This window comes from Falco naumanni, chromosome 8 (assembly GCF_017639655.2).
Source record: "Falco naumanni isolate bFalNau1 chromosome 8, bFalNau1.pat, whole genome shotgun sequence".
In the NCBI taxonomy this organism is placed as follows: Eukaryota; Metazoa; Chordata; class Aves; order Falconiformes; family Falconidae; genus Falco; species Falco naumanni.
Window position 1 is genome coordinate 57,557,838 of NC_054061.1, and position 15,793 is coordinate 57,573,630.

The following is a 15,793-nucleotide window of genomic DNA, read 5'->3' on the forward strand; positions in this document are numbered from 1 at the left end:
AATTAAAATTAAGCTGTATTATAATTACATTAGCTCTTCCTGCTGAAAAAGAAGTATTGTATTGATGTGTTCTCTTTTATCTAATTTCTCTTTTTCTCTCTACATGTTTGTAGATGCTACGAGTTTGGCTTCCAACAGAGCATCTGGGTGAACATCAGGTTGCATTTTTTCTTTTGTCTTTCCAGAAAAGCAAACCACCAAGTTCCCCCTTCACCCGAAAGCAGATAACCTCCCCCAGCTCCAGGTTTCTTACCACTGCTAATGCCAGAGTTTGCAATGACTGTTGCCTCACTCCACTGATCTGCACTGGAGACTGAGTAAGAGCGCTGATGCATACCATCCGGACGGCTGTTGAAGGAGACTAGACTGATGCCACTTGCCATCTGAGACACAGATGTGCTAGTAGTCACGTTCCCTAGACATAAATGGAAAACAAATTGTGTCAATAGAGAAGACAAAATTGATTCGTATGAAGATGGATGGGTCATCTTAACAGAGCAGAAAAAGAGATTACTCAACCAACACAAAACCAGCGCAGCCCTCCCTGAAACTCTGAAGACAACAGGCCTGTGACCAGCTTGGGGCACTGCAGATTTCAGTGGCGCACTCAAATCTGGCCAGCAACTTCTGACAAAAGAGCCTATATTTTCCAGATTTCACCTCATTCTGTTCATTCATCTTCTGGAAAACACAAGCCTCCACAACCTTGCTACAAGTCACCTTCTCCACTTGTTACAGGTAGAGCACAAAAGACAGACTGCATGCAGAAAATAAATTTATTCCTGAAAATCACCATTTACACAAGCAACCGAGAGGAGACAACTAAGCCAACTCAAAGAGATTAAAACAACCTACCTCTAAATAATAATTCACTTAAGTATGTCCCCCAAGTGAAGCCAAGAACACAGTGATGGGGAGCAAATAACTACTAGCACTGTGAGACCAAGCGAAAAAAACATATCGGATTTTTCACTTTAAAACAATATCGTGACACAAAGCACACACCAGAGGCTCACTCCACTGACTGCAAATATCATTCCTGTGGCTCGTCCCACAGCAATACACCCATCACAACTCTGACTGAAGGCTTACGACACAAAAGGTGAGATACAATGGATAGCCTTTACCCAGTAAACACTAGAAACAATTCTGTATTTTCACGATCATCGAGGTCTTGGACAATAAAAAGCTGGCACGTGTGTGCGGGAGGAAGTAACAGGGACAGGTTTCTCGCCATAAAACAGGAGAAGTGTGATCTGGTTGAATACATTTTAGAGTCAAAACAATTAAAACCTTTCCAGAAGCTCAGGTTTCTGATGGTCCTTCTCACAACTTGATACGGGGCAAAGTCTGCTCCGCAGTTTTGGTTTCTGAGTACATTTTACTCCGTTCCTAGCACGGGACTTGCATATTAACGATAAGGATACACAGATTTTACAATGCCAGTTTCACTCCTAGCAGGCTCTTGAAAGGTACCCCACAGGTTTGTGGATTTAAGAATAATCTTTAAAAACACATGTGAAGGGAAAGAAACAGATGCGATTTTATACAATACCCTAACACTTTACATTTCCATTGCACCTTCTACTGATGAGTTCAGAAAAATTAATGAATTAATTTTCAATGCTCCTGTGAGGTTGTTAATTATCTGCTATCATTTCCCCCATTTTTCAGAGGTTAAATGACCCAGGGCCACAAAGGAAGATTGTGGCAGACTTGAAAATAAAACCCAGATCTCCTGACTCCCAGTTCTATCATTATGTCTTTTCCCAGAGCAGCCTTTGGGAAGACAGCAGAGCTTAGTGAACTACTTTGTGTTTATTAGAGTTGGCATAATTGTCCCTCTCTCTCCTCCCCTTTCCCAAGACTAAATCTCATCTTTAGTCCTTAACACAGATCCATCACTACAGTATCTGTCCACCTGAGCCTTGAAGGTACTTAGTCTCAAGAACTCCTTCTGTGTGGCAATCTCTACTTGGTAGACATGAAATACATACAGAAAAACTAATTTGCTCAATTATGCAAAGTTTAAGGTGGATCGTGGAACCATGTTGGGACCTCCCAAGGCACTGCTTTAGCTACCGGCACGTAATTCCTCTCTAATCACCTTCCCTGGGCAACCCTTTTGTCCAAAAGAATTCCATAATCAGAGCATCATCTGACAAACTGTTGGAAAAAAATTACACCTCCAGCAACCGGTCCTCTTCAGGACATTGTGTGCTTGACTCCACCTGAGAGCAATTTGCTAATGCTGGTATTTCAGCAACTTCTAAAGACATCTCCCAAAGAAACGTTCAGCAAAGAAATCAGGCCTACAGAAATGAAGGTACAAAGCAGAGGATCGAATTATAGCTCAGTATCTTAAAACTGTAATAGAAAATGGAAACACTAACTGACAGTACCTATATTTTGAGGTCTCTTAAAAGAAATACCTCCTACTAAATAAACTTCTGTGATGCTGCTGATGCTCAGTTTGAAATAGCTTTTTCCTCTGGTTTTCACAATCCAGATAAAAAAACCCCTATGAACATTATCAAATTATTTTGATGACAACAAATTAAAGGAAGTAACGGAGATGAATGACAGAGCATGAAACCAAATGGACTCTAGAAACTTGAGATTTAGGCCAACATAAACACTGTGTTATTCAACAAGGAGAAGTCCTAAGCTCTGCTCCTCGGACAAAACTACCTGGTGTAGCAGCAGAGGCTGGGGACCAGTTGGCTGAGTAGCAGCACCGCTGTGAAGGACTCGGGAGTCAACGACGGATGCCAGAACATGTGCTCAACACAAACCACTAGCTGGGCACACCTTGATGAGCATCTGAAAGACCGTACTTAGTTCTGGGTCCCCGACTTCAAAAGGGTTGTTGGGAAATGGGAAAAGAGCCAGGAAAGAACTGCCAAGACAGTCAAAGGTCTTTGGTTTTGCTGTAGCACCTTTTTGGGCATCTTTAGATTATTACTGGTAAGTGGCTTTGGAAACAACTTAGTTTTTCACAAGCTTCTACCTCACCAGACTGAAGAGCGATGACACAAAAGCGGGTTTTTTTAGCCTGTAGCCATCTTTCACATTGTGCCTAGTAAAATGGGAAGCCACGTGTGATAAATCCCTGCAAGAGCACCTTTGTTACGGAGATCACAAAGGAGAGAACCGGTAGGTGAAAGCTGCGATGGAGCATTTCCTAGGTATCATGGGAAAAAGGAAACAATTACTGGAAATCTCTGCCTGGATGACACTTCCCCATTACTCCGTGCTGGGCGGCTGAGTTGCAGAGAGCAGCAATATTTGTATGTTGACATCTTCTGCCTAGTTCATACATTTTTGAACACAAGTGTCCAGTCACTTTCTAACCATGACGCAAAAGGAAAACCTTAAAAAGATAATATCAAGCCTTCTACATCATCATGTCAGCACCAAACGCTTTACTTTCACCTTAGTGCCATCCTATGAAACTTCACACCCTGTGTTATGACATTAACCTGCAGAGGAAGTGGCTTATTCTGTGAACCAAGCAAGAATTTTTCTTTCACTTGACATTTCTGAAAGGTATGGGCTGCTAGCGAGAAGCAGGTGCCAAGTCTCATCACGTAATACTTTACTGATCAATGACGCAACCCAGCTCAGCTCGTCTTTTCTATCACCACCGCCCCAAAACCCTGCTACCTGCAGCCCTTGCAGTTCCATTCATTCAAGGTCGAATTCCACTTTGTTCACGTGCTGTAAGGTTTTATGAAATATCAGACCACGCAGGCCAGAATCTGTGGGTAGACATCAGAAGGGCTGGACTACAGAAAACAGCGTGCCCTTTCTTCTCCCCCTCCTGAACATGTTCAGCTCTAGCACAAACTTGTTACTTACAACCTTATTTAAAAATCATTATTCCTGATCCAGTGCTAATTTTTCCACTTCTCAGTCTAATCACAGCGTGCCCAGGACACTTATTCCACCACCTCAGTAGGCACTAATGTTGTCACACCAAAAACAAGGACTACTGGAAGCCAACTGTGGTTCTTGCACTCTTTGTACGCTGCACAAAGCTTCTACAAAACAGTCCTACGTTTTTTCCCCGTCTGTAACAGACAAACCCCAGTCCAGACCTTCACAAAGCAATTGTCCTTTATTTCTGCTCAAGGATAAAGCCTCAACAGCAGAAAATCTCAGTCTTTTAGCAGACAAGTGAGAGACAGGTAAAAAGAGGCCACCAGCAATACTCAGTGAAAAGTAAACCCTGTATATCGGGTTAGGTACAGGAAGCCTTTATTTACATCAAGCTCTTACAAGCAAGGCCGTGATGCACTCTGCATCTGTTGTCTCCCCTGCCTGTACATGCATACACACACATGTCGATATACGCAGACAGGTAAGATACATATTTCGACATTAATGTGAAATCATGGTCAGCTACTTGGCCCGTTCTGGAGTTGTGAAAGACTGCCTCTTCAACGACAGCATATATGCATCAGCTGGTTGCTCAAGTTGATTAGCAGGGGGCAGTTAAATTACTATGCTAATCCATGTATTCTCAGCACTGTTTCCTTGATATGGATATGTGTATATGCTTACTGGGAAGCCTTGATTAGTTCAAGCTTCAATGTGTCAAAGGCTCCAGATTCTTTCCAAAGAATAATTTTAGCTGTACTCACATCCCTAAAGTGTGGGAGCTGATTTGAAAAGGTACTTACCTCTACCATATGCTATTTTTCTTTAAACAATTTGCATTTCAAAGTGAATATGGCATTTATATTTGAATGAATATCAGTGTGTTGCCAGAACTGGTCTCAAATGAGCAGAAAAAGATGCTGGTCTCCTATTGAACAAAAATGTTTTCATCTACCAAAGGAGCATCAAAGGAAGAGTTCCTCTTTCTAGCTCTAGACAGCTTTATTAAAACTATCTTTTCTGATAATATAAAATACCCCGTTATGACCGCGCTTACAAAACGTTCAAACAATTAAGCTCTACAAAACCCATCCAAATTAAGATTCAAGGTAATTTCCAGGTTTGGTCAACGCTTAGCAGAACAGCCTCTAAGAAAAGTGAATGCGCTCACACTAAATCTAATTTATATATCCACCTAGTCAGTGTAAATAGCCACGAAGAGCAAAGACAAGAGACTCGGTACAAGAGGAATTAAGCAGAGTGCACCTGTGTGTACGTATGTACACGTGAAGAGGCTGACAGAAACACACACGCTGGAGGCAGAACATGTCTCCATTTCCTGCGCACACAGGGACTCACTTTGGCTCCTCATACACAATTGTTCCAGGTTTATGGAACAACAGACCATAAATGCAACGTCAGATTATGATACTTAGAAACATTATAAAAACAGAAGAGATTTATACAAACACAGGACCATACAAGATGCTAAGTGCGCATCTAGTCAGTAAAAATGGAAAGATAAAGACTCCATGTATTATAAAAATTTTAATACAATATACAACAAAGTTTAACATACACGTTATCTTACTTATACACAGTAACTGGCCCAACAAAAAAAGAAAGTATTGTCTTTGTCATGTTGGTCTTGCAACAGAACAGTACGGTGGACAGCATTTTAACAATTCCTTTTTTGCCGTCTTCTACCTTAACAAAAATAATATAGTGAAGCATCACTGGGCAGCACAGGGTATTTTAGGAGACACATCACTTTACACTAAGCCTTTACCAACTACACCACCCACTAATTACAAATGCAGAAAGAATATAATTCACAACTATACCCTAAAAAGTGAGATACAAGTGACTTAAACACATGGAGGTGGTCTCCATGTCCTGCTGCAGACACATCCGTGAGTTCTCCCAAACAAATCCGTTACAAGAAGTTATGTTCAGGAGTGCAACTAATACACTCTTGAATTTATGAGAGGAGCAGACATTGCAAGAGTCACGAAGCAGAACTGTATTTTTCCATGAAGCAGCCGCTTACGAGACCCACAGAGAGCGCCTGCACAGAAAGACTGAATCAAATGAACTACAGCCTACTGCTATGCTTTCACCCCGGCCATGTTTTATTTGCGTTATGCTCTTCATGTTCACAACGAGTTTCTCTTCCAAAAAAAAAGAAATAAACCTCTTAAGGCCAGAGGGCTGCGCTCACCAGCTGTTAGAACTAATGAAAAATACATTAGAGTTGTGGGTCAGGAAATCCTGACTCTTGGTATCAGAGGGTTAATTGTTTCAAATCACGTTGGGTCAATTTATGTTGCAGGAATACTGCCTATTCTTGAAATGCCCTCTAATTCAGGCACTGTCAAGTAGATTAGCTTGCCTGTTGGTTGTCCCGTTCCAAACCCGTGCCCAGCGCTGCTCCCTCAGGTTTCTTCAGGGTGCCACAGGGAAGTGAGAGGCCACTCTGCTGGCTGTGGAGATGGAAAGCGTTCCCCTCCCCTCCCCTCCCCTCAATTCTGCATTACATTCGTGAATTCATCTTTCCAGTGGGCAAATCTTTCTTAAGAAGTGTCTGACCATCCAAGCCGTACCACTTTCTGCCTTCTGCTTTGCCTATGAATATGAACCTTGGGACAACTCCTTCAAGCTGAGGAAAATCTGCGGGTTGGCTCTTCTGGGTTCCATCAGTTTGCTGCCCCAGATCCCAGCACCCACCCTTTACTGATGCACCCTCCTTCCCTTGCCAACTCTGGAGATCATGCCCACCCCCGAAACCTGGGAACATTGTGCTACTTACAGCTCCTTGCCTCTCCAGCTGAGCAGAGTAAGCCCGCATTGGAAAGGAAGGTATGGCCCAGGTGTCAGAGCACAGTCTGGCCACGTTCTTGGGAAGATCACTTGTGGGACCAGGGCCAAAGAGCTCCAACCCCCATAACCAGGTTCCTGAGTGGGGTTATCAGTGGGGGAAAAGGCACTGAAGCGCCACTGGGCATTCTGTTTTGATCTGACGTGACAACACATCATTTCTGCTTTGGGTTTATCAGGGACCAAAAATAAGTTGAGGTTCCTCACACACGCAACGAAAAAGAGCAAGACGACGGTATCTTTCCAAAACACACTGGCTCCAGTATCAACACTCTCCTTCAATACACTGCCAATCATTTTCAATACCGTAGCAGATGACTTGCTTGTGGGTTTCACTTATTTTTAAAGGCTTTTCCAGAAGCATTTATTTACTGAACAAACGTCCTGAGGATAAGCAGCTATTAATAGAGGAAGGCCTTCCATCTCGCTGCCTGGCAGGGCAGCCTCTGTGAACTGGGCTTGATTAGTAGCGTACAAACCCGAGAAGGGTCAATACTAATGAACAAACAAGGCAATGCCAAGAAATATCCTGGCAGTGAAGGACATGGTGCTGGGACTATAACGAGAAAAGCTATTATTCTCAGAGCATGCCAAACCAACACAGCAAGTGTGGAGGAAAATTAAGTCATCAGAGGAGACATCTCTTCTAAAAGAAAGTTAAACCCAAGATGTTCACCAAGGGCTTTGCTCAAGACCCCAGATTATTTATTCCGCTGGGATCAGAGCATGCTTTCCTTTCCCAGCAGGCGTATTACTATTTTTTCAGTAGTTTAAACAAATAGCAGTAATAAATAAGGTACGTTTTGCTTTCTGGGCAACTCCTGATTGAGGTTACCTGCTTGTTAAGGGACCACATCTCTTAAGACCCAGAGGTGACCATTTCACACCGGCAAACGCTTTGCTGCGTATCCCTGTTATTTGGTTGCAAATCCTGTTAACAACTATGAATTTAACTTGGCAAAACATAACAGCGCAAAAAAATCAAATAATTCCAAGGTATTATGCTGCTCTCATCTAAAGCAAGGCATGTGTAGGGGCCTGAGGCAAAAGATGTAAAATGCCTCCTAATCCCTTTGACTGTCTGCGGAAGTTATTAATAATGAAATTGGGGGTGGGGGGAGGGGGGGTGCTTACCTGAGTGCTGGAGCTCCATGGAAAGCTGTTAACATTAACTGAACTAACTTTGGGAGCTTTGCACGAGCCTACAAACCTCCCCAAACCCTGTGAGCTGCAACTGGAGACTCTTTGGGTTGGGGAGGGATGACTGCTGGTATTCAAATATCCTCCAGACTCTTTAAGAAAATGGAACAAAGAAACTTTATTTTCGAAAAAGAGACAATAGATACGAATGCGAGATGACTTTTTTTTTTTTTTTTTTTAATAGCTATTGCCACTGTAACAGCAGCTAAGTGAATGCATGTCTGCAGTGTGAGCAGTTTTGATAAACAGCCTCTGCGGGCCACACAACGGGGATAATGTATCCTTAAGTACTGCCAATGAGCTGCCATTCTGCACAGCCAATTACTTCTGTGCGTCTGTCACTCAAAGGAAAAATGACTGAGCCCATTAGATCAAACCTTTGTCACTGTTCCTAATGCACTCTTAGGCCTCATTAATCTGAGGGAGCAGCAACACAGCCGCCGGTGCCTCATTGCCTCCCCCACAACAGGCCCACGTGAATCTTCTCATCTCTCCCCCAAGTGCACCACGTTAATCAAGCTCTCCTTATTACCCCGGTCCCTGTCACGGCGGAGAGCGCTCTCTCTCTTAAATGCTCTCATTATGGTCCATCTTTAGAGCCGGCTGAGTGGAAGGAAAAAAAAAAAAAAAGAAAAAAAAAAAAAAAGAAAAAAAAGAGCCAGAGAGAAAGAGAAGAGGAAAAAGCAAGTCCGATCACATTAATATTCATGACAATAATTAGTATTCTAGGTCACTGAATATTCATGCTATTAGTTTGGTTTTTTATGGGTTTGCTGGATGTCCTGATTGCTGGAGTGTGGAGGGAAACAGCATGGTTGGGACTTTAGATGTCAACGGCAGTTCAATACTCAAAACACATTTGTGAATTTTTTTTCCCTTTTGGTAAATCAGCTTCAACCCTCCTGATGGCTTTAATATTTTAAATTCACTGGGGAAAAAAACCCCGAGCATTTCTGCAACAGTCTTAACATCCAACCAGTTAATATTACAACGTGTAACCGTCAAAAATCGGTGAGATCGCATCGGGTGGACAAGACAGTTCTGTGATTTTATTCCGGATACGGCGCAGCAGAGGCATGAAAAATCAACCAGAGTGAAACAGGCGCGGGCTGAGCAGCACCGACTGCATCTTGTCCGGTATCTGCAGTCGTCTGCCTGGAGTTTCATAACACATTTCTACCCTTTATCTACCTAATCACCATTAGAGACGGGCACCATTTGCCCATCTCAGGAAAGAATCGTAAGACCGTTTGTTTCTTCCTTCTTTCCCTAAAGACAAAAATCTAAACAAACTCGGTTTTATTTGCAATGTTTAACAAACGCTGTGGTTTTTCTCAAGTATTTATTTCTTTAATATTTGCCCTGCTCCTTTTTTCCCAACACGAAGGAAGGCTGGGTACTGACGGGAAGTTTATTTCTCTCTAGTTCTGGAAAGGGCAAATCCTAGTCCAAAGGAACTGCAGAAAATGACCTTGAGGGATCCCCCTCTAGTGGGACGAAAGGGAAATCTCTCATGCACTTAAAATCGGGCTTTTGCTTCCTTCAAAGTGAGCAAACTGACAACTTCTCCCTTCATTCACTACAGCTGTATATCACTGAACTAACAGCAAACCCAACCAAATGGAAAACTGACTCGGGTGATTAACGACAAAAGTGAGTCACAAACTTGCATTTGTGATCTGTGGCAAAACCATAAAACTCACGCTTAAGTTGAAGCACAGAAAATGTTTCATGTAAAGTCAAGTCGTTTCATGTCCCACATCAGACTACTAGGAAATAGCTACTGATTACCACCTCTGGTCTTGTGGGAACTTCACCAGATAAAATCTGCCACTGCCAAGTCACACGCTGCTCCAGCACACAACCTCAGTCACCTACAAGCAAAGAGTTCAGAGCGGATTTAATAATTTAGGACTCAGTTCTGCGTTTCTTTGCAAAGGCACCCAAGATCTATATGCTCTGAAGCAATTGCCTATGCTAGCAAGCGCTTGGCTTGATACACATCTTTACTCATTGTCAGCCTGATCGTAACATCTGAATCCTGACAGTAACCTCCAAGAAAAAAAATAAAATAAAAAAAGATTATTACATGATCCACAAAAATACTGATGACTGCAGCCGACTTTGGATCGAGAATTGAATTCACACGCATCCCCACAGAGGAGTGATCCTTCCCACTGTTTTCCATCACGCTTCCCCTCCTGCACGTGGCACGCCACTACACTGGCCCTCGGTACCAGAGTCAGCAGCTATTAATTCAGATATTGTGGAAAACTGCTACCCAACGTGAAAAGTAGGGCTGTAGATGTAAACTAGGCTTAAAAGGCAAAAAATCCCCCGAACCCAAAGCAGCGGTTAAAGAACAAAATTATTGGACAGGTACTGGAATCTAAAGACGTCATGTCAGAAACCTTACTTTGAAGGTATACTGGTCTTATTGAAACACCAGTTCTCTTAACTTTTAAAAGAAAAATCTGGAAAGCAGTCCATTCCAAGTCCGCCTTATTCCAAGCACTTAAATGTAAAATAAGATTACTTAATGACCGCTGCATTGATTTGATAGATGATCACAATTAATAACAGATAGAAAAATCACATTTATAAAAATGTGAAGATGCTGTTCTTTTAACACGTCTGAAATGTCACATACAGTTAGCAGATAACAACCTTTAGCATACTTAACGACGGCTATGTAGCTAACACATTTTAGGATACTTCACATACTGTACAGCCACTATTGTACGTAAATTTAATAGCACCAAATTATTTAAATGAAGTGTTAATCAGGAAACAATTTATCTCCACATCATAAGCTATTTTTAGATGTGAACTTTCTACATCAGTGGCTCTTGCTGCAGCTCAGGCTTTGGGTTGTTTGTAGAGAAGAAGAAATAAATGACTCCAGGGAGAGATTTCAGGAGTAAGTTCACCTTCAGGTCAACCAGCTCAAATCCAACGCATCCTGGGAGTAATTGAAACCCATACCCACTCCTGCTCTGAAGTTGGCAAGAACCGAGTCAGCATCTGAAAGGCACAGAGATGTGGCCAGTGGCTGACGGACAGGACTGACTGCTGGCCCTTAGGACACTGTCGCAGCGTGCTACCAACTGTTAGAGATGGTTGCAACCGAGCAAGTCCACAAGTCACCCTTTTCTGCAGTACTTCCAACTGAGACACGTCAACAGAATGATTTTCACTGCCACATAAATTTTATTCAAATTACTTAAGCATCAACAACTTGTGATTTAAGGTACCACAAAAGTAACATAACTTCAAAGGGAACAAACTTCCATTTCCCCAACTGAGAGGTTCCTAGCAAGCTAGCATAAAAGTATGGGCACGTTTCATAAAGCCACAGTTAAAAATCTGTTACTTAAAGCTCGTATACAACAAAACTAAAATAACTCCCCACCCTTCCATTGCGTGTGGGAGAAGCAGCCAGACAGAATCCCAATTCTTACAGGAAAAACCCCAAATTGCACCTCCAAGAACCCAAGAAAGCCCAGAGAACAGCTTTCAACTTTCAAGGTGTCATGTCAAAGCTTCCAGGAGAGAAAAGTCAATCTTTTCCAAGGTGTCAGGCTTTGCAACAGCAGACACAGCCTTACCTTCTACTCATTTCTCTGTTTCCTGACAGAGTACAGAAAATATTCCTTTTCCCCACTGCTGTTTCACTTCCAGTTTGGTTACTGTCTTACCATGACCACACACATCAAGGGGAAAGTATTTCTCCCAGCTCTCGTGTCAGTATGGAAAACCCAGGAGGAAGAAGTCATCTTGAAGGGTTTTTTTTCTTCACATATGTTCTCATATAGGTCTTTAGTGGTCTGAAATGGAAACTCTCAAGAAGAACTGGAACTTGGCTTTTGTTGTTAAGATGGTTATTTCCCAGAGGTATCTGCTTCCAGGTGTTTGGGATGTAAACACATTTGCAGATTGGGATAGCTGTCACCGAGAGATGGTTATTATATGCCTGTGTATCAAACAGGCTTTAAAGCCAGAAAAAAACCAGCATTCAGACAAGAAGCGCCACAAAGCACGACTAAATTCAATATGCTAGGAACGGCATGCTTTTAAACTTTTTCTTCTGCATGTGACATCTGCGTCAATTAGCTCTCACCGGAAAAAACTTTTACTTACTGCTTGGCTGTTACAAATCGTATTGCCAAATAAACTGAGTATATCCCTCTTGAATTCACGTTGCCACCCTGATTGGCCTTATTCCTTCCATTCTTCTCATAGCAATGCTATGGGTAGCACCCTGGTAAAGGTCCTCACCCATGCTTAAGCATGTGTAAGAAAGAGACTGAACATGTTTGATGCAAATGATCACAGTCCAAGAAGGCTTTAGAGAGGGAAGGTGACGAGAAGAAGGAAGAGCTCAAGCTGCCCCACTGCCTCACAGACCATGGTGGGGATTTAGAAGAGAAGCTGAATGAAGTTTTGAGCTGTCTTCCCCCAGCAAGCACTGCCTCACGTAGAAACAAGATACCAGTGATCATCCCTGCAGGAATCAAGTGGGAGTAGATAAAAGCTATTCCCAAGGTGTCTGCTGTAAGATGACTGCTCCCACTCCCTGACCCAAGCTACCCCAAGTCTGCCCACATGCTATCCCTGACACCTATGCAGAAGGGTACCAATCTCTGAGACAGCATCCCCAGGGCACATATTTTACAACCCACCAGTTGACAAGCAAGAGGCTTTGCCTTTGCCTCCCTATCAGACCAGCCAACATGCTGGCATCTACCCTAAATAGAAGGAATTTGACTAGCAAAAAGAAAACTGTCTGCTGAGCACTTGTGAAAGAATAAATTTGAAACATGTCAGATGTCTATTTGATTGCCTATAACTAATACGTGTATTTATTGGCAAATTTGGCACTGAAATCCATACTTAAGGGACAGGTTCAGAAAAATGTTTAGTAACAGACCACTGATGTCTTCAAATGAAGACATCATTTACAAAAAGCACAACGTGACTGCTTCAACAATAAAAATGCACAATGACTTTTTTCGTTTTGAAGTCTGAATGAAAGTAAATTTCCAAGAACAGAAGTTAGTGAAAAATAGGTAATCTCACCCAAGAAATTATTTTTGTGGGCCTGGGCTATCACCATGTGCAAGCAAAGACAATGAATCCTATTTCCAGGGGCAGTCTGAGACATGACTTTTCAGCTGAGCAGTGGTATCCTTTCAATATCTCCGCTTTCCCAGTAACCTGCACATAGCTACATAACAGCAGAAGGAAAATTAGTCTGTTCCTGACCACTTCAAATGATTAAATGAAATATTGTCCTCACTTCTAACTGTGGTGAGTATTACTCTACTTGAGGTACCAAGTCTGCACTGGCAAACGCACAAAAGAATGGAAAGCACCGGTGTTTTGGGGAAGACGTAAGATTTGAGGCAATAACAATGTAGCATATTTGCAGGCCTAAAAATAAAAATGGCAAGTACTGGCTCTTCCGTGTTTGGTCCAAACCTTCTCTGGACAGCAGATCTGTGTAGGGAAACCTCCCAAGGAAAAACCAGTAAGAATTTCAGCCCTACAATCAATTCTAAAGCATCATAGAAGATGAAAACAATATTTTACTGGTACTAACAACTGAGAAAAAGCTCTGAGACAGCAGCATAGACTGCAAGGGATAATTTCCATTGTTTTTAGTTGCGTGACAAAGAACTGCAGAGCTACCAGAAGCCCTCCAGAAGCCGAGCACCGAGTACCCTACAGGTCTCCCATCCACCAGAAGCTGCAACCCGCTCTATAAAAAACACTTTCAATATATCTGACTACATAAAAGTTCAGACCAACAAGCTATGTACAGCTTGTGACAGTGTCTTTTCCTACAACAATAATACTCCCCCTAATGTTTTAAAATCACCCTCTGCAACAGAGCTCTCCAGCCTTACGAGAGTTAAGCTAAGTTGCTGACAGTTATTTCCCAGATCCAGGCTGTCCTACTAGGGTGTTTTTTCTTTTTTCTTTTTTTTTTTTTATAAGTAATACTCTATTGATTAACAGTTCTTTTTTTATTCTTATTTGTTTTTAACCCAGTAACGACTGCTCTGATCATCGATTAGCTTTCTCAAAAAAGCTCCTCTGCCTTGCTGCTGCTGATCATTCTGCCTAGTGATGCCATAACCAGACAGACCTCAAATGTTGCTTTTGAGTAAGAAAGATTCAGTGAAGACAGCTTCGCCAGAAGAAACAAATTCTGCAAAGAAAAAACCCGAAAAGGAGATACTGTGGCTGATCACTGAATGTTCCAACCCGAATTTCGGAAGCAATGGCTGCAAGGAAAAATACTACAGCGGGTCTGAAACCACTTGTTGTGTAGGTAGCTGAATTAACAAAATATAACCTAACAGAGATGTTTGCATCTTTGCTGACCCTCTTCTCACATCAAAACCTTAGCCATCCCCCTTCTATATCCTCCAACGCCCAACATGGGCATGAGACAGCAAATAGCAAGGCTGGCCAGCTGCCATGTAGAGCATCAAGCTGTTCAGTCTGCCTTCACCTGCTCCCCCCAGCAAGTTATAAAGATGCTTCAAAACTGCTATGCTTCCAGTCAGCTATAGGGGTAATATAATTAAGACATCAATGCTTGCTTTATCTATGGGAAGAGCACCATGCTAAGATAAGCAGCTCAAGAACTTGCTTAAAATTAAAGAAGGATCAGTGTACCATCCCAGCTGCATGAGAGGAGAAATGAAGGTCTTCAAGGGGGTAATGATACAGAAATCAAGTTCAACTTCCTTGGATACAACTCTTTTGCGCATTAGGAGGTCATTAATTATCTTAAGACTTACCCATAGTAGATCTCTTGAGCTGTGCTAACAAGACATCAACAACAGGAAAGTCTTTCAGTATTTCTAAGCAACGTGATAAAGATGTCAAGAGAGAGGACAGAAGCCCCATCTATTCCTGTCACGTTATTTGAAAAAAACTACCTAAAAGCACAGCTGTCTTCCAGCATCTGCACTTTTAGCATAATTAACTGATCTATTTTAAAACAATTGCTGTGTGATAAAACTGCATGCTAGCCAGGAGACATACATAGTGGCTACCACCAGCGTCAGAGCGAGTGGTCTACTGTACATTTTCGTTTAAAGAAAGCATTACATGTGCAGGAAGTCCTGAAACAAAATTAAGGGTGTAATATTCATTTAAGTCACGTATAAGCTGTCTCCCTCTAACCTGCCAACCTAAGCATATGCCAAAACATGTAAACTCCATGCTGTGAATTTTATCTTAATACGTATCTCCGAATCTGTCTTCGGAAACATACTTCTCTGGAGCAATGAAGTAATTTCTGCCTGTGTTCAAATGTCTTAAAAGCAGAAACCCCTTATTTAAATGTCCTACCGCTGCTTTATTGACTCAGTCCAGCATTTTTCTTCCCTAAATTATGGAATACGTTGAAAAACAAAAACACTCCCCACACCCAGCCATCTAAATAAAACAGCAAAATGGAAAACACAAACCAACCACAAACAATTTTCTCCTATGAACTCTTCCAGTGCCAGCACCAGCTCTGTGCCTCTGGGGGAGGAAGGTTACATCTTGAAAGAGGCTGACGAAATCATGGCTTCAGACACGTCAGGTCCCAAGCCAAACTAATAGAACATGCCACGCAAGACCTTCAGGATGTCTGCGCAGTGGCACCACTGTAAAGCCACAAGGCTTCTTTTCCCCTTCTCCTTTTACAAACATTCATCTGAACATCCACAGTTAAAAGGAAAACCCTTCTCCCTCTTCCCCTAACATTGAGGAATACACATCGCAAAGCCAGAAGGAATTACTTCTTGACTTGAAGTCAAGATAACTATTA

The 15,793-nt window shown here is 42.2% G+C and overlaps 1 protein-coding gene across 9 annotated transcripts in view; it reads right to left on the reverse strand.

The window, feature by feature from the left end:
• The window catches only part of AGAP1 (ArfGAP with GTPase domain, ankyrin repeat and PH domain 1), a 382,555-nt gene that overhangs the window by 109,600 nt on the left and 257,162 nt on the right, over window positions 1–15,793 (reverse strand). For 7 of the 9 annotated variants that reach the window (XM_040603876.1, XM_040603875.1, XM_040603872.1 and 4 more), the window contains one exon: window positions 254–415. The exons of the other annotated variants lie outside the window; for them this stretch is intronic. In XM_040603876.1, the coding sequence (XP_040459810.1) occupies window positions 254–415 (162 nt within the window). The remainder of the gene's footprint in view (window positions 1–253; window positions 416–15,793) is intronic. 9 annotated transcript variants of the gene reach the window in all.